Source organism: Gymnoscopelus braueri (genome assembly GCF_963280865.1).
Source record: "Gymnoscopelus braueri genome assembly, chromosome: 1".
NCBI lineage: Eukaryota > Metazoa > Chordata > Actinopteri > Myctophiformes > Myctophidae > Gymnoscopelus > Gymnoscopelus braueri.
In genome coordinates this window covers 7,179,686-7,203,625 of record NC_137603.1, presented here as the reverse complement: position 1 = coordinate 7,203,625, position 23,940 = coordinate 7,179,686, and the positions used below count along the sequence as shown (strand labels likewise).

At 42.6% G+C, this 23,940-nt stretch overlaps 1 protein-coding gene across 2 annotated transcripts in view; it reads right to left on the bottom strand.

Moving 5' to 3' along the window:
• The window catches only part of ddb1 (damage-specific DNA binding protein 1), a 119,266-nt gene that overhangs the window by 41,602 nt on the left and 53,724 nt on the right, over positions 1-23,940 (bottom strand). For both annotated transcript variants that reach the window (XR_013933526.1, XM_080434512.1), the window contains exons 13-19: positions 20,093-20,271; positions 17,920-18,083; positions 12,609-12,716; positions 9,709-9,916; positions 6,804-6,899; positions 2,781-2,892; positions 4-127 (exon numbers count right to left, since the gene is read on the bottom strand). Coding sequence is in view for 1 of the 2 variants with exons in the window: in XM_080434512.1 (XP_080290638.1) it covers positions 4-127; positions 2,781-2,892; positions 6,804-6,899; positions 9,709-9,916; positions 12,609-12,716; positions 17,920-18,083; positions 20,093-20,271 (991 nt within the window). In the remaining variant the exon portion in view is untranslated. The remainder of the gene's footprint in view (positions 1-3; positions 128-2,780; positions 2,893-6,803; positions 6,900-9,708; positions 9,917-12,608; positions 12,717-17,919; positions 18,084-20,092; positions 20,272-23,940) is intronic.

The following is a 23,940-nucleotide window of genomic DNA, read 5'->3' as shown; positions in this document are numbered from 1 at the left end:
CACCTTCGAACGTGTGCTGGTCCACCACTAACAGACTGTGAACTTCCACCTCCTCGCCAAAGGAGGTCTCGTGGGGGGAGGTGCTGCTGGGGAACAGCTTACTGGAGCTCACACTGCTGGACAGAGCCTGGAGAGAGAGAGGAGCAACAGGAGGAGAGGAGAGACACAGAGGGGAGGAGAAACGAGGAGGAGGAGAGGAGAGGAGAAACGAGGAGGAGAGCGATAGAGAAGATAGAGGAGGAGAGAGGACAATGGTTGTTAGTGCAGTGATTCTCAACATTTTCCATTTCAACCCCCAGTTTGACGCCCACTTGTAACATCCAAATTATAATGCTGCATTTGACAGAACACAACATTTGGGGAGCTATTTTGTGATTTTTATTTATTAAAAAAAAAAAATCTGTTCAGTTTATAAGAAGAAATGCTGCCCCTCAAGGACCCCTAGGGGTCCCCGGAACCCAATTTGAGAACCACTGGTCCACTACTAGAGGGTTTAAGTGGTCAAAAATTAACTGAGGACAACAGGAAGACTAGAGGCTCATTCATGTGTCTCTAATGGGGATCCTTTAATAAACATAAACAGGACACAAAAACACCCTAAGGCACTTTCTTTCTCTCATGGCAGTTGAGAGCTCACTGACCATCAATACACTAGACTTTGGTTTTACTAGATTTTCAGCCCTTCTAATCTAGTCTTATATTGCAGTGGTTCTCAACCTGTGGGTCGGGGTCCCCACATGATGAAGACAAAAAAAGTCCAATACTGCTAGCCTGGGACCAGACGAATCTGCGAGTGCAAATTATTTTTGCACTCTGCGATTTGGGTCTGGTACCGCTCCATAGAGAATCCATTTCCTGCTCCAGAAGACGTGGGTGACCAATCAGGGCCCAGGATTCAAATATGGGAGACTGTAATTGGTAGTTGGTTGTAGGTCTAGCCAATTGCGTCGAGGGCCATTCTTTTGATCCCGCCCCTTGGGAAAAAAAACGTCCTCAAAGAAGCACCAGACTCATATCCACGCAGTGATATAGTCTGGCTACGCGAGGCTACATTACTGCATCAAAAGTAATGAACACACTACAGCTACACTATAAAAACTGGTCAAACATTGGCCAAATTGTCAAATAATATAAGAACGTTTGAAAATGAAAAGAAATTTGAAAATAGCCGATCTACAAGCTCACAACGCTGCGAGGCGTTGTGAGCTTGTAGATCGGCTATTTTCACAATATTTATCTGTGGAACCGAGTTTAACTCAAATGTAATGCCAAACTCATACAATTCCATGTGCTTGTCAGGGTGGGGGGGTCCCCAGTTCAAACATGATTATTTTGGGGGGTCCCCAGTTGAAATATGATATGTGATTATTTTGGGGGGTCCCCAGTTCAAATATGATTTTTTCTTGGGGGGTTGTGGCCTGAAAAAGGTTGAGAACCACTGCTACATAGCGCTGATGGGAGCAGTGGTCACAGAATTATTTCTGGATGTTATGTTTGTGACGTTCGCCCACAAGGCCATTTTAATATAGGGTTGTGGATGATTTCACAGGAAGCACAGCCTGGAAATAATGCATTGCCCACCTGCCCACCTGCCCACCTGCCCTGCCAGAGAAGGTGGGTCTTTTACGTGTCCATGCCCACAGGGGCCCACAGTGTTTCATAATCAGCTTATGCATACAGTGCTGGCCAGAAGTTGGAGTGGTTGTTTAATTATGAAGTATTTAACCCATTCAATCCGGAAACGCATCTGTGTCATTTTTTGATTTCTTTGGATATTCAAAAATAGCAGATATACAAGCTTATAGCGCGGCACTCTATAAGCTTGTAGATCTGCTATTTTTTGGAAAAATCTAGAACATTTGTACAAATCTTTGTTTTTTAAAGCGAACATTTTTAACTCAAATCTTTGGTTATGGGGGTCACTTCCTGGAACAAAATATTTGGAGATGGGGGTCCACGGCCCATGTTTTCTAAATCCTAACAGTATGTTGCTATACTTCAGTATGTGCTCCAACTTCTTCATGTGAAGGACCCCCAAAATAATATGTATTTGGCCGCAGGCCGGTTATTTTATATTTGCACACATTTTTCAAAATTTTTCAAAACAATAGCAGATCTACAAGCTCATATCACGGCACTCATGCCGCACTATGAGCTTGTATATCCGCTATTTTTGAATATCCAAAGAAATCTTAAAATTACACAGATGCATTCCTGGTCTCAATGGATTAATATAGGGTTGGGGATGATTTCACAGGAAGCACAGCCAGGATATAATGCATTTGCATTCTGCAGGTGAATCATAAGTGCTTTTGGCTAGAAGTCTGTTTACCTGTCCTGCCAGGGATGGGGGGGTCTTTTGCATGTCCGTGCCCACAGGGGGCCCGGTGTTTCAGAATCAGCTTATGCATAATACATACATACAGTGGTTCTCAACATGGGGTCTGGAGACCGCCCGGGGGTCCTTCAAGGGTTTCCAGGGGGTCCCCATACAAATTAGTTTAACCACTTTAAACCTATACTAAATTAGCTATTTGAAAATGGCAGATTTGCAAACTCAAAACACATCACAATGTGACGTGTTTTGAGCTTGCAGATCAGCATTTTCTTTTAGATCTGCTTGTAGATCTGCTATTTTTAATAGCTTGAACATAAATGGACAATATTTTGAATTTTTTTTTAAATATTTTTAACAACACATCTTAATATCATAACCTTTTCAGATGGGGGTCTGCAGCCAAATCCATATTATTGTTGGGGGTCCTTGGGACAGGTCTTACCTGAGTACTAGCACTGGGCCGGACGGCGGAGGTGGTTCCACTGACGTCCTGCATCTCCACCCTGCTGGACAGAACCCCGAAGCACTGAGACACCTCCTGGTAGCAGATCCTCCTGCAGGGAGGAACAGAGAGGACACAGAGAGGGTTAGGGAGGGAGGAGACTCAACCACAAGAAACGGATAGCTTTGTATTTTCCTCTGTAACTTTGTTAATCACAGCGTTATTACAGCTTCATTTATAATGCAGACACATTCTCATTTATTAAAATAATTAAGTTATATTATACTGTATATCACTGCTCCTCGTATCTCCATAATTTCAACTTTTTATGTTTTTTTAGTAAATGAATGCCATAGTTCATCATAAGAGTGTCGCACAAAAGTAGTGAAAAGAGACGATCTACAAGCATTTAAAAAATGATGTTTTTAAATAATAAAAGGAGCGGTTTTGGACATACAAGGTTTCCGCCCGACAGCGACGATATATGAAAAGAAAATACAGACATTGTTCCATGAAGTCAGTCTGTGTTTGAGAGAAGAGAGACGGCGAGAGGAGAGACGCATTAGGGCCATTTTGATTTAGTTTTAGTTTTAGTCATAGTCTTTTGAGTAAATTCCATTTAGTTTTTTTGTCATATTTTAGTCATCTGAAATGTTTCAGTTTTTGTGCAGTTTTAGTCGACTTTTAAATATCATAAGATTAAAGTCGACTAAATCTACAGTTGATTTAGTCGACTAAAATGTATTTTGGCCTTGATGGCGTCGTAATGCCTGATTTTACACTTGGATGCATGCTGAAAATAGCAGATCTACAAGCCCACAAAATGTCGCGCTGCGACGCGTTGTGAGCTTGTAGATCGGCTATTTTCAGAGCGAGAACACCCGAGCGCAACCAAACATAAAATGACTTGTCTTTTAGTTCTAGTGGATCTCTTCTCTACTCGTCCCTCACTAACATTTTCATCTAGTTTTTTTTGTTGACGAAATTGTCAATATATTTAGTCTTAGTTTTAGTCATCATAGCTTAGTTTTTATTTAGTTTTCGTCAGTGATAAAAGGTAGTCGACCAACATTTTTCGTCAATAGTTTTAGTCGACGAAATCAACACTGGTCCACACACCAAGCATTTCTTTGAGCAATGGAGTGCTACAATGAGACAAAACGATGCTTAAATCATGGTGTCTCTCCAGCCCTCTCCATCATAATTTCTTCTGATCATCATCCTCCTCCTCTTTGCCGTCTCTTTTTCCAGCTGCTAGAAGCAGCAGCAGGTCTCACATTTGTGCAGAGACACTGTGTGCCCGACCACCAGGGGGTCCAAACCAAGACCCTTATGATGGCTCTGTAAAGAGTTTTAAAAAGGGTGGAAAAATACTCACTCAACAAAAAAAAGTGTTACGGAAAACTCCTTAGACATATATTCCTCTATTTTCCCATGTTCAATGTGCAGCAAAACATTTGGGTCATGGTCACATGACCCAAATTGTGAGACTACCGCACCTGCAACCAACCAAGGACAAAGAAGGGGGCTAACAGTTTACCCTGGACTCTTTGTACACTCTCCAGAGTGTACAAGGGTCCATTTGGTTCCATTTGTACACACTCTGAGTTACTCACTGAGGATTTTACAGTCTATATTGCCAGATTCTGTGAGAGAAACAAGCAACCAGGTCTAGGAAAACCAGCCCAAAAGAAGCGACTATGGGGCCACAAGTGCACTTTAACATATACATCAGCTATTTGAAAATAGCAGATCTACTGTACAAGCTCGCGATGTGACACGTTGTGAGCTTGTATATCGGCTATTTTCAAATAAAATATTGCGGTGGAAATTATAATAAGCAGATCTGGCAACCCTGAGTACAAGGGTCCATTTGGGTTCCATTTGTAAACTCTCGGGAGTTACTCACTGAGGATTTCACAGTGTAGATTTGGGGGTCCCAGAGATACTAAGAAACTATATCAAACTGGGGGGGGGTCCCCCAAAAAGGTCCAGAATCACTGTGTGCGAGGCGGTGTCCAGGAACACCTTCGGTCACATGATCTTCCCCAGTGCAGGGGGCAGCATCCTTCCAGTCATGGCGGCGGCGGCGGCGGCGTTGGGACCGAACAGGATGTCCGTCCGCTGCCGGAGCTGCAGCCGCTCCACCTGCAGCCTCTCCGTCTCCAGCATGACGGGCAGCACCAGGATCATGAAGCAGGTGACGGCCAGCCACAGCCCCGCGCGGGACAGCCCGTACGCGCCCTTGGCCAGGGAGGCGGAGGCCTGGGCGACGCCGCGCACCCTGTCTGGGAACATCTCCGTCAGAGCCCACAGCCTCTCCCCTAAAGTCTCATCATCATCATCATCAGCATCATCTTGGATCTGGTCTTCAGGAGGCTGGACGGCGACGGGGTCCTCACCTCCGGACATGGCGCTCAGATCTACTCGCCCGTCCCTGACCACTTGTAGCGTGGCCACGTTGTGAGCTTGTAGATCGACCATTCTCGGCAGAGACATTTGGTGCAGAGGGAAAAATGGAGCGGACATTTGTATAGAGAGCTGGGGGACCCAGGGTCAAATTACGTACGCAGGGTTTAAGTGAATAACGGTGAGATCAAATCAGCAACGCAAACAGTGTCTGTCTTGATTTGGGCGGGACGGGGAGGGTTTTTTTATGTTGTGGTAGGGGAGATGAAGTTATAGAACTGTAACTTGTATGACGTGCACTGAACATATACTAGAAGGGGTGTAAGGGCAGATGGTTTAATGTTAATCGTTCACCATCTAATCTAATATTGTCACATCACACACCTGTGACATCAGAAGTCTATGACCTATAACTCCAAATTTGGGCACGGTTATGGCAGATGTTATCGTCCTTTGTGTGACGTTTCTGATGACATCGGTATCGGCAATTATGCAGCCGATGTCTCCCAATGTCTTTACCTTTTAATGTTCTCAAATAGAAACTTTGATCAAATCTAAGTTCTTCAAATTGATTTCAAGATTTGGCACTTTTCATTTACAAATGAGAAAAAAAACCTCAAAAACATCGGTAATCGGTCGTCAAGGACTCTCCAAAACCAGGATATCGGGGAAATCGGGCTCCAGCACTAAACCAATTCCGACATCTCCACCATCCATACCCACGTAGACACAGGCACCGTAGCCAATCTCATGGCTATGGAAGCGGAAGTTCCAATCGAGCTGAAATCACTCAAAGCGGATCAAAAACTAAAATTTGACAATCTTGACATGTTTTCACACAGTGGCTGGAGGTTAGGGTTAGTTAATCCTGACAAATGGTTCACCCCTGGAACGGCTCCATCGTACATACACGCCAACATCAGGGCGGGCGGGCCAACCAGAACCGAACAGTCCTCGTTCACTTTGAAACGTTTCCAGGAGAAAGAGTTTTGTCTCTCAACAGCTCTCCCCAGAAATTGTTCTGATCCGACGGGGGGATTAAATCCGGTTATTTGTTGACATTAGCTCCGTCCGTGGATTCCAACACGACCCCTGCAAGCTGTGAGTGCTTTCACAAGGGCAGAATTAATCTTTTCTCAACGCCACGGGAAGCTCAGAATTGAGCGTCGCAGCTTCCCGTGCTGAACATTAATGAGGTGGAATTATTACAGACTCTCTGTAGCATTTGAGGACTGTGGAAGAGTTGTCTGGCTTTGATTGATCGATTGAACACTTAACCAGATTGTTAAGTGTGTGTGTGTGTGTGTAGACTAGTTCCACTCCATAGCCTCGCAGACATACCGTATAATATCCCGAAGTCTGGAAGGACATTAGATGTGCCGTTATGCATTCACAAAAATATTAAAGCCGTCATTGATGAATTGAAAATATCTGGGGAGTGACTTCCCTTGGCCTAATCGCAGAATGGACCAGAAAGTTTGGCACCGATTGGTCTAGTGGTTTTGTGAGATTAGGACACACACACACACACACACACACACACACACACACGGGTAAAAACCTATGTTTTGTCCCGGTCTTCCACCTTGCAGAGTACTAAAACAGTGTTCTGACCTTGGGGACTCGTAGAGGGGAACCGTGCGGATGTGCAGTTTCTGGATCTCGTCGATGGTGCCGATGGTCAGAGTGCTGTTGTTGGCCAGGGCCAGACTGGGGACGAAACAACAACACACATCAATAAAACAAACACAAACAAACTGTGGCATCAATTAACACATTGAATGCCAGTCGCGTAGATCTACGCGAACCTATTTAAAGCCGCAGCGTGCCAGTCGCGTAGATCTACGCGAACCGCCGATTCCCATTGAAATTGCCCCAGGTGCACTTTCCGAATTTTTTTGATCCATTTCCGTTTCCGGTTTCCGGTCGGAAACAGAATTATTCGGGTTCCGTTTTTTTCGATCGTATCCACTTCCTGTCTGGGATCCTGTTTAAAACTCGATTTTCTCGGTTGTTGTTTTTCTCCTCGCTGATCACTGTTTAGCGTTGATCGGCTGTATCTTCAAGATGGCGGCTCGCATTTGGAAACTGTTTTCGCTGGCCGTTTCTCACGGATCCGCTGTGTGTTTAGAACCAAATGAACGCGCACTTTTAACTTATTTAGCGAGGTCTGTGGTGACATGAAAAAAACAAAAAAACAACAATAAAACGCTGGCACTGGTGAGTACATTATGAGATTAAACTCTGGCATGGAATGTGTTAAAGGAACATAGGGTCAGAGAGAATAATAATGGGATTTGGGAAATGTAATGCAGCACAGTAACTGTATTCAAGTATAAAGAGCACGAGCGAATGTCACGCAATGATTATGTAAGATGTCTACAATATGTTGGCACCAAGTTAGGAAATAGCAAATGGCACAAAACATGCATAAAGAGATTTAAGATGGGGCCCAGAGGTAGATCGATAGATAAGCACACATCTGGGATTAAGGATAAGGGTAGACAAAGTGGCATGCCAAACCAAAAGGAGCGGAGGTCATAGTGTGCCAAGCAACAGTAAGATGATAGGAACCAGTGGACCAAATATCACGTACAGCCGGTCACCATGGATTATGATGGATGATTGTGCCATGACAAAATCTATTGTTTAACCCATTCAGACCGGGAATGCATCTGTGTCATTTTTTTATTTGAGCTAAAAAGCATTATTTTACACTTTGGCTATTCAAAAATAGCAGATATACAAGCCGAGCTTGTAGATCTGCTATTTTTGAAAAATCGTGAAAATGTGTGCAAATTTTGAATATATATATTATTTTTAAGCGAACATTTTTAACTCAAATCTTTGCTTCTGGGGGTCCCTGGAACAACATATTTTGAGATGGGGGTCGGCGGCCAAATAAATAATTTTGGCGGCCAAATAAAACGTTTTGGGGGTCCTTGACACGAAAAAGTTTGAGCGCCACTGATATAGAAACATACGTTTTTCAGAATACTGTTGGGATTTAGAAGACATTTGTAGAATCGGCTTCAGGTCTTAATGGGTTAAGAATTGACATGAGTAATGACTGCATTGAAAGATGACGGAGAGGAGGTCTAATAATGACAGTATAAAAACTAAGGTCAGGGAGAGTTTGGGGGAACCTACACTGATGCTTCTGTATAGTATAATAAAGCCACGCTTGATCAATGTCAAATCAATATCTACCGTCTCACGTCTTTGATTATTTCTCTGAAACCGAAGACCCAGACCACAGAAATATACTACAGACTCATTATAATGTGCAAGTAATACAAGGAAAACTTAAAAGTAATCAATCTTGGATATTTATATATATTCTTGTAATCAACAGAGAGTTTAATATCTGCTGCCAACCAATCTGGGAACCCATCGTCAAATAAAAAGGAAAAACAGCGCCCTCTGCTGTTTTTTACTTATTCATTTGGCTCTGGGCGGAGCTGAACGGACGACCCGTGCTCAGGGAAACCAGGGTTTTGGTCTGCCCTCTACTTCCGGTGGTGCGACTATGTTTTCATTCCCACTAACAATATTTCTCCACGGAACGCTAACACAATTTCTTCCAAAAAACATCGTTTTGGTTATAAGCCCACTTGTTTCTATGATGAAAGAGCAAGTTAAAATGTTACTAACTTTCCGTGGTTTTGTCTGCTTCGAGGACGCTATAGTTAAGAGTTTCGGTTTGTTTCCAGTGGGAATTGAGCAGCACACACATGTAAATCCCGCCCACTACATTTGATTGGGTAAAGCGTGGCCTGCTTCCTGATCTGAAGGCACGCCCACGCCACGCCAATGTACACGGTTTGTCAACACGGCTACCGACAGATCCAAGCGCAGCGCTAACACTGTTTTTTATGACGTTTAGGTATTATCATTCCAAACCAATGTTACTGCTGTTCTACATACATCCAACCAGTTAAAGAAATCACAGATTGAAGCTTTAACCTTTTGCTTTTTTTATGAAATATCTGAGACCGCATTCATGTCTTATGGAAGAAGCTTCTGAACATGAATTCTATTGGTAGTTTGACCACTTAAAAATACTCCTTTAATCCTAAAATGACCACGCACCGAAAACAGCAGATCTACAGGCTCGTAGCCACAAGCTTGTAGATCTGCCGTTTTTGATGCGCGACATACTTCCATTAGAAGGAATGCTGGCTTCTATGGAAACCAAATGAGTGAAAGCAAGCGGGTGGCGACTGAGAATTCTACATGTCTCCTAAATCCCAACAGTATTCTGAAAAAAACGTATGTTTCTATATCAGTGGTGCTCCATCTTTTTCATGTCAAGGTCCCCCAAAATTTATGTATTTGGCCGCGAACCCCCATCTCAAAATAATTTGTTCCAGGGGGTCCCAGAAGCAAAGATTTGAGTTAAAAACGTTTGCTTTAAAACAATATATATTCAAAGATTTGCACACATTTTCACGATTTTTCAAAAACAGCAGATTTACAAGCTCGTAGCGCGGGGTGGGGGGGGGGGGGGGTTCCTGACCTGTCGGGGTAGCCCTCCGAGTTGAGGGGACACATGTAGTTGACCTCTTTGAGGTTGACGTTGGAGAACACCAGCTTGTGGTTGGAGGAGTAGATGACGGTGGGCCGGTCGGAGCAGGCGAACACGTTGGAGGTGGACAGGGAGCGGAAGGTCCTCAGCACCGTGGGCTGGGTGCCCAGGGTCACCTTCTTACGCTCACTCAGGACACCTAGAGGGCAAATACAAATAAAATAACATGGTTGATCTACAAAATGTTGGAAAAAAACAGGGCTTAAGCACTGTACTTCACCGACCGGTGTCCCCCAGGGGTCTATAATCGGCCGCCTCCTTTTCCCTTCTACAAGAGCCGCTCTACAAGCTCACAATGCAATGCGTCGTGAGCCGATAGGTCTGCTACTTTAGCTGAATGTATAACTATTATGATATGCCCAGAATAGGGACACTAAGGTTCATGTGAATAAGTGGTTGAAATTGATGCAAACACGCCCTTTTTGACAATATTTTCCCCTCACACATTAATAGTGATAAATAATGTGTATCAAACTAAGTCGGGAGTCAAGCCAATTACATTAATAGCAACACAATTTCCACTTGAAAGTCGCCCATAACCTTCATTATACCGAGAGCCAAGCAACGCTCTACCCCGTGCTGTTGTTTTGACATGTTTGTCAAGCGGTTTGTACTGCTTGACAAACATGCTAATGTGCAATGTTCTATAATGTTCACAGAACATCGCTTATTCAATGTCAAACAAACTTCAGTGGTGCTGTAAACGGAGGGCTTTGGTATGCTGCTGCTCGCTGAATAAAAGGTCTCTTCAGACGGGGCGAGACGGGACGAGCGACTGACACGTCTGGTAATTAATGTTCAACCAAGAGGCGAGCGGCAGCCAGGTAGGGAGATGTGGGCACATCTTGACAGGTGGAGCGATTGTGGTGGTGCTTCTATCTCACACACACGCCCGCCTGTGCCCGTCGCAATCCTCTGAAGTATCAGCCTTTTGTGTGCAGCTCCATTTCTACGCCATCTCATCTCACGCCGGAGTCGCTTGACTTAACACATTGAGTGCCAATCGCGTAGATCTACGTGAACCTATTTAAAGCCGCCACGTGCCAATCGCGTAGATCTACGCGAACCGGTGCTTTTTCCTTTTGAAAAAAATGACTTTTTTCTATTTTTGGTACGGCACATTTCCTTGTAGCACCACCGGAAACGGAATTATTTGGGATCCGGTTTTGCCGATCCCGTCCGCCCCCATTCTAATGACGAAACTGAAACTCCATTTTCTCCTTGTAGTTTTTTCTCCTCGCATATCACTGTTTAACGTAAACCGTTCTAACTACAACATGGATGCCCCGTTTGACACGTGGTCTTCACTGGTATAAGCCGGGAGATGTCCGCGATGTTTACAAACAGTGCACAGCTCAATCTTAAGGATTTTAACAAGGTCTATGGCGACGTGAAAAAAACAAAAAAACAACAACAACACGCTGGCACTGGTGAGTACATTATGAGATTAACGTCTGGCATGGAATGTGTTAAAAGAACATATCTACAGGCTAACGTTAGCTTGAAGATCTGTTCTCGTCGCCGCACGACAACCTTCTTGTGACAGTATAAACTAAGAAAAATGTGCCCCTCGGAGCACAGGTCTCCACCAGGGCAGGTATAGCTTATTGTGGGGCCATCAATGTTTCACGGCAATCGGACGCTGCCTTCGTGATTTGAGGCATTTTGTTCAAAACGGGCCACGCCTGCAAACTTCAGAATCAGGATGGAATATAAAAAAAATCTGACAGATCCATCTTGATCACATAGACTATAGAGATAATGTGTACCGATTGCTGTGATGTTTGGACAACATCATTTTGGTTAATGGTAAGTTCAAATCCTCCAGATCTGTAGAGGGCACTGTGGAGTAAATAAAATGTTTTTCCGTCTCGCTGACATATTTTATTTTCTGCCCAAAAAGTGTATTTTACAGAGTAGGTGGGGTGCTGAGAGGCTTGCGGGTTCCGAGAATAGACTTTCAACAACACAAAACAGCCTTTGCTTCGGTGAGTAGCGAAATGGTTTTGTTTATTTTCACTACTCTTGAGCACTCGCAGGGCAGTGGAATTCCTTGTACAAGCGCAAAGCGAGGGTTCTTCCAGGGCGTTAGAGGGAACTCACTAACGCTCTGAACCAGGGCTAGGAGAAACCAAGACTCCCAAACTTTGATTGATTTCCTGTATGTGTGTCAGATGGGTATTAACTCATTACCTGCCTAGAACGACTAAAACGACTTCTGTCCCTTAAGCCCTGTCTGCCAAGAACGACTAAAACGACTTTAAATTTTTTCAAATTTTTCAATTTTTTTTTTATTATTTGACCCAAAGGCCAAGGAGATATGATTTTTCGAAGATCTAGACTCCCATCCACTTCCTTGTTAACTTAAAACTTAAAAAATGTGTATCTCAGCTCCTGAGTACTTTTTTTTTCAATGAAAAATCTCTGGCAGTGGGCAAACGCAAAAAAAAAAAGTTCTGGCAGTGAATGAGTTAACATAGGAGACCAGCAGACTCAGGACATGAGTCTTAGTTCCAATGACCATGAACACAGATTAGGAAGATTCCTTTGCCTCATAGTCACTGAAGTAAATACTGGACCCATTCTTTACAAGCCACTCACGTTCTGAACATTCTGACATCAAAATAACGGCCTATTTTCAGACGGACAAATCAGGAGAAAACGTTCTTTGCTCGAGACCCGTCTGTGTGTCAGCGACCAACCGCGCCCGCTTTTCGGAGAACCATTTCGTGTACCAGTGGCGAGGGGGGGTTGGGACCGGCCCATCTTTGGTCATAATATGACTTTAATAGATGTTTGATGGTCGTGCTGCTGGGGTGGGTGACCTATACCTGTCTGCAGGTCCAGACCGAAATAGAAGAGAGCACCATCTCCAAGGGCACACAGCAAGTAGTAGCTCCCCTCGAAGGTGGTCATTAGGATGGAGCGAGGAATGATCTCTGGGGGGAGAGACACACACACACACACACACACACGTGAATGATTTATTATCCCTCTTTAAGACAATGTACAGACACAGACAGTCACGTAATATTTCATTTTTGTATATCGTTGCAGAAACCTCTTATCTCCATATTTAAACTTGTTGTGGTTTTTTTGGGGGAAATTAACAACCTACTTGATCATACTACATTGTCAAAAGTGGCAGATCCGCAAGCTTGAAACGCGTTTTGAGCTTGTAGATCTGCTATTTTTTATTTATTTTTTCAGTTTTTGAAAAAGTTGAAAAGTAACAGTTTTGGACATAATGGAAATATATATGGAAACCATATTATGGTTTCCACCCGACAGAGACTGTTGCGAACGTTCAGGGCGTACTTGCCAGCATTAGCCATATATGGATATCCCCGTATATGGAGACAACCGACCTGCCCAAGTCTGACATCAGGGACTCTCTCCTAGACTTCTCTATATATGGAGATAACTAACATATACCTAGCTCTGACATCAGAGAACCTCTCCTGGAGGCCCACATATGGAGCTAACCGAAACATACAAGACTGACATCATAGACCCTCCCCTTGGGCATAACTGTCATCGCTTGCTCCATATACGGACATGACTGACATCACCATAATGTCACTAGCACCGCGGCCAAACGTATAAAGGAAAAGGGACCCCCATGTCCCTTTGGACCCCCAAACGAGAACTTTGAAGGCCGAAGTGGAGAAGGGTTCCATGTGAACAGCAGTTGTCGTCTTAACTCTCTCCAGAGTACCAGGACCATTAGCTGGCCTTACAAACCAGTTGATCACGGATCACATATACAAGGACGACTAGCTGGCCTTACAACCCAGTTAGGCCTCACAGTGGCTCTTGGGTCCGGTTTTAACCAACCAGCCGATTATCACCTTTTATAGAGACGATATACAGTCAGGGTTGCCAGATCTGCTTATTATAATTTGCCCGCAATATTTCATTTGAAAATAGCCGATCTACAAGCTCACAACGCGTCGCATCGCGACGCGTTGTGAGCTTGTAGATCTGCTATTTTCAAATAGCTGATGTATATGTTAAAGTGCTCATGTGGCCCATAGTCGCATCTTTTGGGCTGGTTTTCCTAGACCTGGTTGCTTGTTTCTCTCACAGAATCTGGCAACACTGTATACAGTACATGACGTAAAAGCAATGTGGGTTTTAGAAACTGAACACATGACAGAATAGCATACAATTGGAAAACACATTGGGGGCTGCGGGGGGAGGGGGGGTAAATAGCGGGTAAATATTTGCATAAATTGTCAAATAATTAAGAATTCCAACAGAAATCCAATTAAGCCGCCATCTGGATTGTGTTCAGGGAATTGGACTTTGATGGATGCTATAGGCACGTGTGAGCAAGATGCACACAAAACAACGCTTTTTCTTTACATTTGCCTTTCATGAAGTTTAGATTTGATTAGCAGGAGAAAATTAAAGCTTTATAAATAAATGCACATGGCACACGACAAGGCATTTTTTATCCAGTTCTGTTTTATAGCTGGATTAACCCATTAAGACTGGGAACGCATCTGTGTCATTTTAGATTTATTTGGCTACTCAAAAATAGCAGATCTACACGCTCATAGCTTGATAGATCTGCCATTTTTTAGAAACATCTTGAAAATATGTGCACATCTTTGAATATATATATATATTTAAAGCGAACATTTGTAACTAAAATCTTTGCTTCTGGGGGGTCCCTGGAACAAAACATTTTGTCCGCAGACAAATAAAAAATGTTTTCTAAATCCTAACAGTATGTTGCCATATCAGTGGTGCTCCAACTTTTCGATGTCAAGGACCCCCAAAATGATATGTATTTGGCCGTGGACCCCCATCTCAATATATGTTGTTCCAGGGACCACCAGAAGCACAAAATGTTCGCTTTATAACGTATATATTCAAAGATTTGCAAATTTTCCACAATAAAAAAAATAAATAGCACATCTACAAGCTCATAGCGCGGCACTTGTGCCATGCTATGAGCTTGTAGATCTGCTATTTTTGAATAGCCAAATAAATCTTAAAACGACACAGATGCGTCCCTGGTTTTAATGTGTTAAAGATGTCTGGGGGTGATATCCATGCACGCATTCATCAACTGGCTTATAGGGCGACGACTGTACGCATGCACACTTCACAACGAGAAAGATGTTCTAAATATCACATTGATGTTATAAGCCACATGCATCTTACAGCAAAAAAGGAAGAACACATTATGCAGTAAAATATTCAGCTAGACAGTCAAGGCAAAAAAAACAAAACATAGATTAGTAAAAAAAAAGTAGGCCAATATTAAATACATTATTTCTCCACAAATTCACAGAAAGTGTACTTCTTGGGACTTCACTGTTTAACCCCTTAAGACCTGGAATGCATCTGTGTAACGAGCTTGTAGATCTGCTATTTTTGAAAAATCGTGAAAATGTGTGCAAATCGTTGAATATATATATTTCTAAAGCAAACATTTTTAACTAAAATCTTTGCTTCTGGGGGTCCCTGGAACAAAATATTTTGAGATGGGGGGGTCTGCGGCCAAATACATATAATTTTGGGGGTCCTTGACATGAAACAGTACCACTGATATAGAAACATACGTTTTTCAGAATACTGTTGGATTTAGGAGACATGTTAGAATCGGCTTCAGGTCTTAATGGGTTAATGGGTTCTCAATGTAATAAGTGTAACATGACAGACTTAATAAAGGCCAGCATTTGTATGGCCTGCATTTTGTTCAAACAATAATAAATAATTCATCCATCAATTATGTTCTGCAGATTACTGGAAGATCAACTTGGAGGGAGCAATAAAAACTGCATTATTATATAAAAAGATGACAAAGTTTGTGACTTAAAAGATGATAAAATAATGATTAACAAATGTGATGGAAGTGGATGGATCGCTGCAATGAAATGGAGAAATTTTACATCGCTTTGTAATTATACACACACACACACACACACAGTAAACTTTCCCAGGGAGCTGAAAATGATTTAAAATCAACATTGCTGCCCTCTCTGAAACCCGCAACTAGAGGAGGAGAAAGGGAGTCCGGGACCCCCTAGGGGTCCTCAAGAGTTACTATAGATCTGTGTGTAATAGGAACTTTAAAACAAATAATTATAATGTATTAACCACTTGAACCCCAGCATCCCTACTCTGGGCAGACCATTTGCAGAAAAAACAGCAGATCTACAAGTTCACAACGCATTGCAGTGCGATGCGTCGTGAGCTTGTTGATCGGCTATTTTCGGCAAAGAGTTTTGCTGTAGAGGAGGGGGGGGCAGAAATAGCAGATCTACAAGCTAACACGTTTGTTCCTGACGTGTTGTTGTAAGCTTGTAGATCAGCTGAATAGAATTATTAAATATGTCAGTAATGTCTATGTACATTTAAGTTATTTGTCATATCTGCCCTGTGCAATTTTTGATCAGGAACAGAATAGTATTTGTATTCATACGTTCTAATGTTCAATGCAAAAAAAACAAAAACACAATTAAATCGTTAATCGCAATTATTTGAGAGACAATTCATCAACAACTTAGTTTTGTAATGGTAACAGCCCTATCTATGAAATCTATGAAAAAGTTGAATCTGCAACACAATTGCAACCAACATGTTGGCAGTGGTGGAAAAAGTACTGAACTGTTTTACTTAAGTAAAAGTATCAATACTGCAATGTAAAAGTACTCCGTTACAAGTAAAAGCCCGGAAGTAAAAAGTACTAAAATGTTTGAAAATAGCAGATCTACAAGCTCGCGATGCGACGCGTTGTGAGCTTGTAGATCTGCTATTTTCAAATAGCCTAGGTATAAAATATGGATAAAGTGGATAATGTATGTTCTATAAAACGTAATCATTTATATATGCAGAGTACGTGGTAACTAAAGTTTTCAAATAAATGTAGCGGAGTAAAAGTACAATATTTGCCTCTGAGATGTAGTGGAGTAAAAGTAAAAGTACTGATAATTGGAAATACTCCAGTAAAGTAAAAGTACCTCAATTTTACTTAAGTACAGTACTTGAGTAAATGTACTTAGTTACTTTACACCACTGGCTGCTTCCGTGGACAGAACAAAAGCCTTTTTTTCTCTCTTGGCAGAATTACATCAAGCTAAAAAGCCAGGCATAAATTACAGCTGAAAAACCCTCACTGCGTGGCTGTGTGCTTCTCTTCCATCTCTCCACGACCTCTAAGAGAAAACATTAGTTTCAGGAGAGCACCACGGCATCCCCCCCCACCCAGGTCACCACCTGGTTGACCTCTGCTGCCCTCAGGGAGGCGCTGCTTTAGGTCCATCAAAGCTAAAAACTAAAACAGTTAAAGACTAGAGGCTGTTATTGCACTACATTCTGCACAAACTTGATAACACACAGAACATTTATCACACCTGACTTTCTGCATTCTACAGATTTGACTGTGCAATATATTGTGTTGTTTAAAAAAAAGAAGAAGGAACAAATAAATAAAACGGCTCCCCAGAATACCACTACCATGACAACCCCTAGCAAATGTCCCCCGTTGCAACAGTAGCCTCGGTCCCAGCCTCACTCATCTGCGAAAAGAAGAGCCTGGTCACGACCTAAACCAGCGAGTGTCTCGGAAGTCCTGAGTGGACAGGATTTCCGTCGTATGCGTTTGCATTTTTTGACCAATCACAACACTCGTTTCATTCACTGAGAATGTAAACAGATTTGTAAAGCATCAACGTCGTTTCCTTGGGCGGTACTTCCGCCAAATTCAACCATTTCCGCCTAGACAACCAACATCCCAGGTCTTGCCCAGCGTGTTGCAACAGAGACTGTGCAATGGGGCTGCTTCGGACTGCGTTTCAAGCTTGCAGATCTGCTACATTTTGATGCTTTTGTGACGCTGTACTGTGTAGTATGATCAAGTAGGGCAGTGGTTCTCAACCAGTGGTCCTTGAGGGGGGTTCCAGGTGGTCCCCAGCTAAATGATGGAGAGTTGGTAACCAAACTTTAACTCTTGAGAGAGTAACATGAAACCAAATGGAGAGTTAAATTATTGTTAAACAAATAATGGATATATGAAAAGGGTTGAAAACCACTGAAACAAGACAAAGAAGTTACAATATGGAGATAAGAGGTTTTCTCTGCCCTGGGACACAGTCTATTAATAATGTGTAATAATTGTCCTCTCACCTCCTCCCAGCATCTCCTTGTGCAGGGCGGTGAAGCAGGGCAGCTTGAGCACGCGGGCTGAGATGTCGGTCCACAGGCCCACGGCGCAGAGCGGGGACTCGTTGCCCCCCTCGCCCAGAGGGGTGATGTCCAGACACGCCACCTCGTGCTCCATCTCTGTAGTGCTGAGGGAGGGAGGGTGGATGGATGTTCATTTTGACAGAATTTTTAATTTAGTTTCAGTCATAGTCTTTTGAATAGTGTTAGTCTAGTTTTAGTTGACTAAATATTAGGGATGGGTATTGGCAAGAACCTCACGATACGATACGCATCACAATACTTGGGTCACAATACGATTGTATCATGATATATTGCGATGCGATACATATTGCGATATATTGCGATACATTGCGATACATATCGCGATATTTTGCCATTTATATTGAGATGAATCACTGGAAGGTGAACTAGCTATATAGTACAGCGACATATAGAGGAGCAGAATGTCACGACCGGACTTCAACCATTGGTTTCTATGCATGGGAACAGATTATTTTTTCTCCAAAAGTATCGCGATACTATGGCCTGGAGTATCGATACAGTATTGGGAAATAAAATATTGCGATATATTGCGATATCGATAATATCGCCCATCTCGTTTTCACTAAATATCACACGATTTTAGTTAATTTAGTCGACTAAAATGTATCCTAGCAGGCCGTGATAGCGTCTTAATGCCTGAATTATACTTGGCTGCATGCCGAAAATAGCTGTAGGACAGCACTATCCATCCGCTGCTTATCTTCTGAATATTCAGTCGAGATGTGGCCTCCGTGTGTACTTAATGTTACCGACTCCTAAACCGCAACTCGTAACAAACGAGCCGCCACGCTCTTCAAACACTTCCTCCTCCTGTTCCCTGCGTGATGACGTTCTTTCATATAGCCGTGCCTCCAGTGGCTGGCCTCCCGCCGTTGTGACGTACAGAGACGGTGCCAAAACAATAAATGAAAATAAACAAAACGTGTGTGCAGGATATGGAAGGATATATGTATATATGTACTTGTTCAGGCCTATGTTGCCCAATGCATAATATATCCTAACGGTACACATGCATGTTGTTTTTTTGTACATCAGTGGTTGTTTAACCCTTTAAGACCTGAGGCGATTCTTTAAAAGAAATCTAAATCCTAACAGTTTTTGGAAAAAAATCTAAACATTTTTCACGATTTTTCAAAAATAGCAGATCTACAAGTTCATAGCGCGGCACTCGGTGCCGCGCTATGAGCTTGTATATCTGCTATTTTTGAATAGCCAAAGACATCTAAAGTGACACAGATGCGTTCCAGGTATTAATGGGTTAAACTTTTAACATCTCAAGGACCCCCACTTTGGTATCCATTAGGCCAGTGGTTCCAGTGGTACATTGTGTCTACTAAAACTATGACGATTTTTTTTCCCGCTTTTATTCACTGGCTAAAAACTAAGCTATGATGACTATAACTATGACAAAAATATATTGACAATTTCTTCAAATAAAAACTAGACTAGAAATGTGTTAGGGAGGGACTAGTGGAGCAGAGATCCCTGTAGAACTAAGACAAGTCCTTTTATGCTTGGTTGCGTGCGGGGTGTCGCGCTCCAAAAATAGCTGATCTACAAGGCGATCACAACAGCGATGTGTGCTAGGAGCTTGTAGATCGGCTATTTATTTATTTTTTGGGGCTTTTCATGCCTTTATTTAGAGAGGGATAGGGAAAGTAGGCTGACAGGAAATGGAGAGAAAGAGATGGGGGGGGGGTGACACGCAGGAAAGGTCGTCGGGAACGGGAGTCGAACCCGCGACACACTGTCGGGCTGGCATTGCAGCCTATAGGGTGCCTGGACCGTCACGCTACGCTACGGCCCAGGCCTAGATCGGCTATTTTTTTTAATCTATGTTTTTTTTTGTACTTTTACTTTGGTACTGAAAGTATACTTTCATGCCATTACTTTTGTACTTTTCCTAAAAGTAAAAGTTGAGTACAGGCCTTTTACTTGTTAAATATTGGAGTACTTCTTCTTCCTCCACTGAGGACACAGAGCCAGGAGCCATATGGCTCATTACTCACACAGTATAAATCAGGCTCTAAGTCTCGGCGGTGCTGTGCCACTTAAAGTGACCTCGTCCTGTCTGTCTGTCTGTCCGTCTTACCTGATCTGTTTGAGCTCTCCGGCCAGGATCTGGAGGTAGTAGAGAGCCCGCCCTACAGCCAGGACCACCTGGGTGTGGTTGCAGGCCGCCACACTGATGTTCCTGGACTGAGGTTCCTTCCACTCGCTCACCAGAGCCTTGCTCTCCTGCAGGACCAGCCGCACCGAGCCCGACGTGATCTGCACAAAGTACACGAGAGTGGTTCTCAAACTGTTTTCATGTCAAGGAGCAAAGATATCAGTTAATTATGTTGGCTTATTTTTTTCAAATCTTCACGATTTTTCAAAAAAATAGAAGATCCACAAGCTCATACGAAGTGACGCCCTATGAGCTCGTATATCTGCTATTTTTGAATAGCCAAGTTATAAAATATGATTAGTGGTTAAAATGATTGTGACGTTATATACTCCTGGTACCCCCCCCAGGATCCCCTGAAGAGAACCCCACACTTTGAGAACCAATGGTTTACAATGCAGGTTTTTATCAGACGCTCTTCATCCAGAGCGAGATCGGAATAAGCAGAGTAAAGACTCTGGTCGGTAATCAACAAGGTAAACAGTCACATTAATAGAGTGTATAGAGAATGATGTGGTGCCTCGAAGAAACTAGGATACCAGATAAACAATGAAGCCAGCATCACATCTGAAAAGGACATTAAAACGCTGCCTTCAATGCTGCCTCTTTATGTTCTACACAGCATTTACACTCCCCAAGAGTGGAAGGGAAAGTGTGTGTGAGAGTGAGTGAGTGAGTGAGTGAGTGAGTGAGTGAGTGAGTGAGTGAGTGAGTGAGTGAGTGAGTGTGTGTGTGTGTGTGTGTGTGTGTGTATTACCAATACTGTGGGTGCCTCGGGGCTGAAGCACCCAGGGGAAATGACGAGCACTCATCACAAACTCATCACAAAAAAGAAAAAAACTCTGACATCTTCACACTTCATGGAGTACAATATTTGTACCAAATTAACCAAATTAACCGCATTAAAGTAACAACAAAAAGTAACAAACCCGGAAAATAACCGCAAATTAATCGCATGCACGCGCGCGTGCGTTGCTCACCCAAAAGCGCGGACATAAATCGGCACCCCTGTGTATTACTATAATTGTGAGGACCAAATGTCCCTTCAAACATAGTAGAATCAGAGAAAAATCTAATGGTTGTTTTTAGGTGACTTTTTTTAACCTTTTTAAAGATTCAGGTTGGGTTTAGGTTATGATATGAGGTATTTAGAGTTTAGGTTTTCCCTATTTTATACTTAATTTTGCGGCGATGTCTCACACCGACTAATTGCCGATCTACAACCTCACAACGGGTTGCGAGCTTGTAGATCTGCTATTTTTCGGCTATTGTTCAGCTATTCTCTAGCTATTTTTCGGCATTTTTCTCAAGTATAGTAGTATAGTGCGTGCGTACGTACGTGTGTGCGCTCGCGGTAACTCTTTAGGGGAGCAGTACGTTGCTAAGCATGTGAACAAATCCTCCTCTGTGGCTACTAGCTACTAGCTGCTAGCTACCCTCCGGCTGACAAGAGTTGATCCTCCGTTATGTATTCTATATTTGGAAGGAGACATAAATCGGCGCCCCTGTGTATTACTATAATTGTGAGGACCAAATGTCTCTTCAAACATCTGATCATCAAATCAGAGAAATAGTCATTGTGAAGACCGTTTTCCTGGTCCTAAAAAAATCTAATGGTTGTTTTAAGGTTAAAAAATGTTGTTTTAAGATTTAGGTTGGGTTTAGGGTTATGATATGAGGTATTTAGAGGTTAGGTTTTCCCTATTTTATCCTTCATTTTGCGGCGATGTCTCACACCGACTAATTGCCGATCTACAAGCTCACAACGGGTTGCGAGCTTGTAGATCTGCTATTTTTCGGCTATTGTTCAGCTATTCTCAAGCTATTTTTCGGCATTTTTCTTAAGTATAGTAATACAAACCTGTGTGTGCGCGCGTGCGTGCGTGCGTACGTACGTGTGTGCGCACGCGGTAACTCTTTAGGGGAGCAGTACGTTGCTAAGCATGTGAACAAATCCTCCTCTGTGGCTACTAGCTACTAGCTGCTAGCTACCCTCCGGCTGACAAGAGTTGATCCTCTGTTATGTATTCTATATTTGGAAGGAGGCCAACAATGGCACAGACAAAAAAAAAAGATGAAAGGGCTTTTGAAGTCACAAAGGTAAAGAAGGAAAACGAACACGGCGAGATATATTCCATTAGAGCAAAACTATAGCAACAGATCCGGGAGGAGTTTCACATATTTTATGAGAACAAAAGAAACGCAATGTAAAAGACAGAACAAAATGTTCAAACACACCATGAACAAGCCATAACAGGAGAGGTTGTTGGGGTGCAACAGCATGTAATAGAGATAATGGCCATAATTAGACATACAGCTAGAAGGGTCCAGTTTGAGGCTCTTTCGTGGCCTGGATTAAAGGAGTTCTTTCTTGATGGAATCATTTCACCATCTCATTTGCTTGCAGTATTCATATTCTTTTTATTTTCTTAATAAGACTGGGGCTGTCTGGTACATGATTGAACGTGGCAGTGGTGTGTATGACGGAAGCATAATTGTTTTTAAATGTGGGTAGCCTATATTTGTCTCGATAGATGTCAGTGTTTCCCCTTGCCAGATGCTAAAAGTTGGGTTCTAAAAATGCATATTTATGCTCAAACACGAAGTCTTATATCTTATATAGTACAGTGCACAGTAATAAACTGTATAGTTTACATATGAATTGTCTCCAGATTTAGGAAAATATACTTTTAACAATGATAATGCTGGACACAGCACCTATAAAAAAACAATGATAATGCTGGACACAGCACCTATAAAAACCAATGATAATGCTGGACACAGCACCTATAAAAACCAAAGACATTAAGTGAGTAATTGCCTCTCATCAAGAGGCTCAGAGTGGGTGTCAGAGGCGGAGATCTTTAGGGAAGGGCCGGTCAATGAATAAATGAGTTTGACCATATTAAAATGCGAGGCACACAGGGAGGCTTGCTTCAAAAGGAAAGGTAAATCTGGGGTCATCTGTCCGCTGTTGGCGAGAATGAACCCTGAGGCCGATTCTACAAAATAATGCCTTCTAAATCAGCAGTTCTCAAACTTTTTTCATGCCAACTTCTGCCAAGGACCCCCACAATGATATGAATTTGGCCGCAGACCCCCATCTGAAAATGTTTTGTGTCAGGGACCCCCAGAAGAGAATCTTTTTGGATTTTCAAAAATTTCGAACACCGTTTCAAAATTCAAAGAAGTTCAAAAATAGCAGATGTACAAGCTTGCAGCACTCACAGTATATATCTACTATTTTTGAGAACCACTGTTCTAAACCAACGTTCTAAATCCTAAGAGTTTACTGAAAAACGTATGTTGCTATATATAGCTAACATCTAAAATGACCAGGTTTTAAAGTTTAAAGGAGAGGATAGGGATGCAGAAGGCGTGCAGCTGGGTATAACACATCATGTTTACAAGCTCCATGTAGCAGAATGCTACATGAAGGCATCCCTATTTTGGGCACGTCATTATTATTTTAGCTACAGTGACGTTACCCCATGCTAAAGTAGTGTGAAAAGGGGAAGGGAATCCAAGTCACTTGAATGTGTTGTGTGAGCAAACAAAAGGTACTTCTTGAGTGGATCTGGATCCGTTCCGTGGCTCGGAAGCTTCGGACGTCATCCGCCTTCATTTTTCATAAGATGGTGGTTGTTGCACTCGAATACGTAACCATTGTTTTTCACCGGGACAGAGAATATCTCGCCGTGTACGATCTGTCTCACAAACTGTCTTTGTAGGTTTACATTTTTGTACTAATTTAGTGAATTTCTTTATGTATT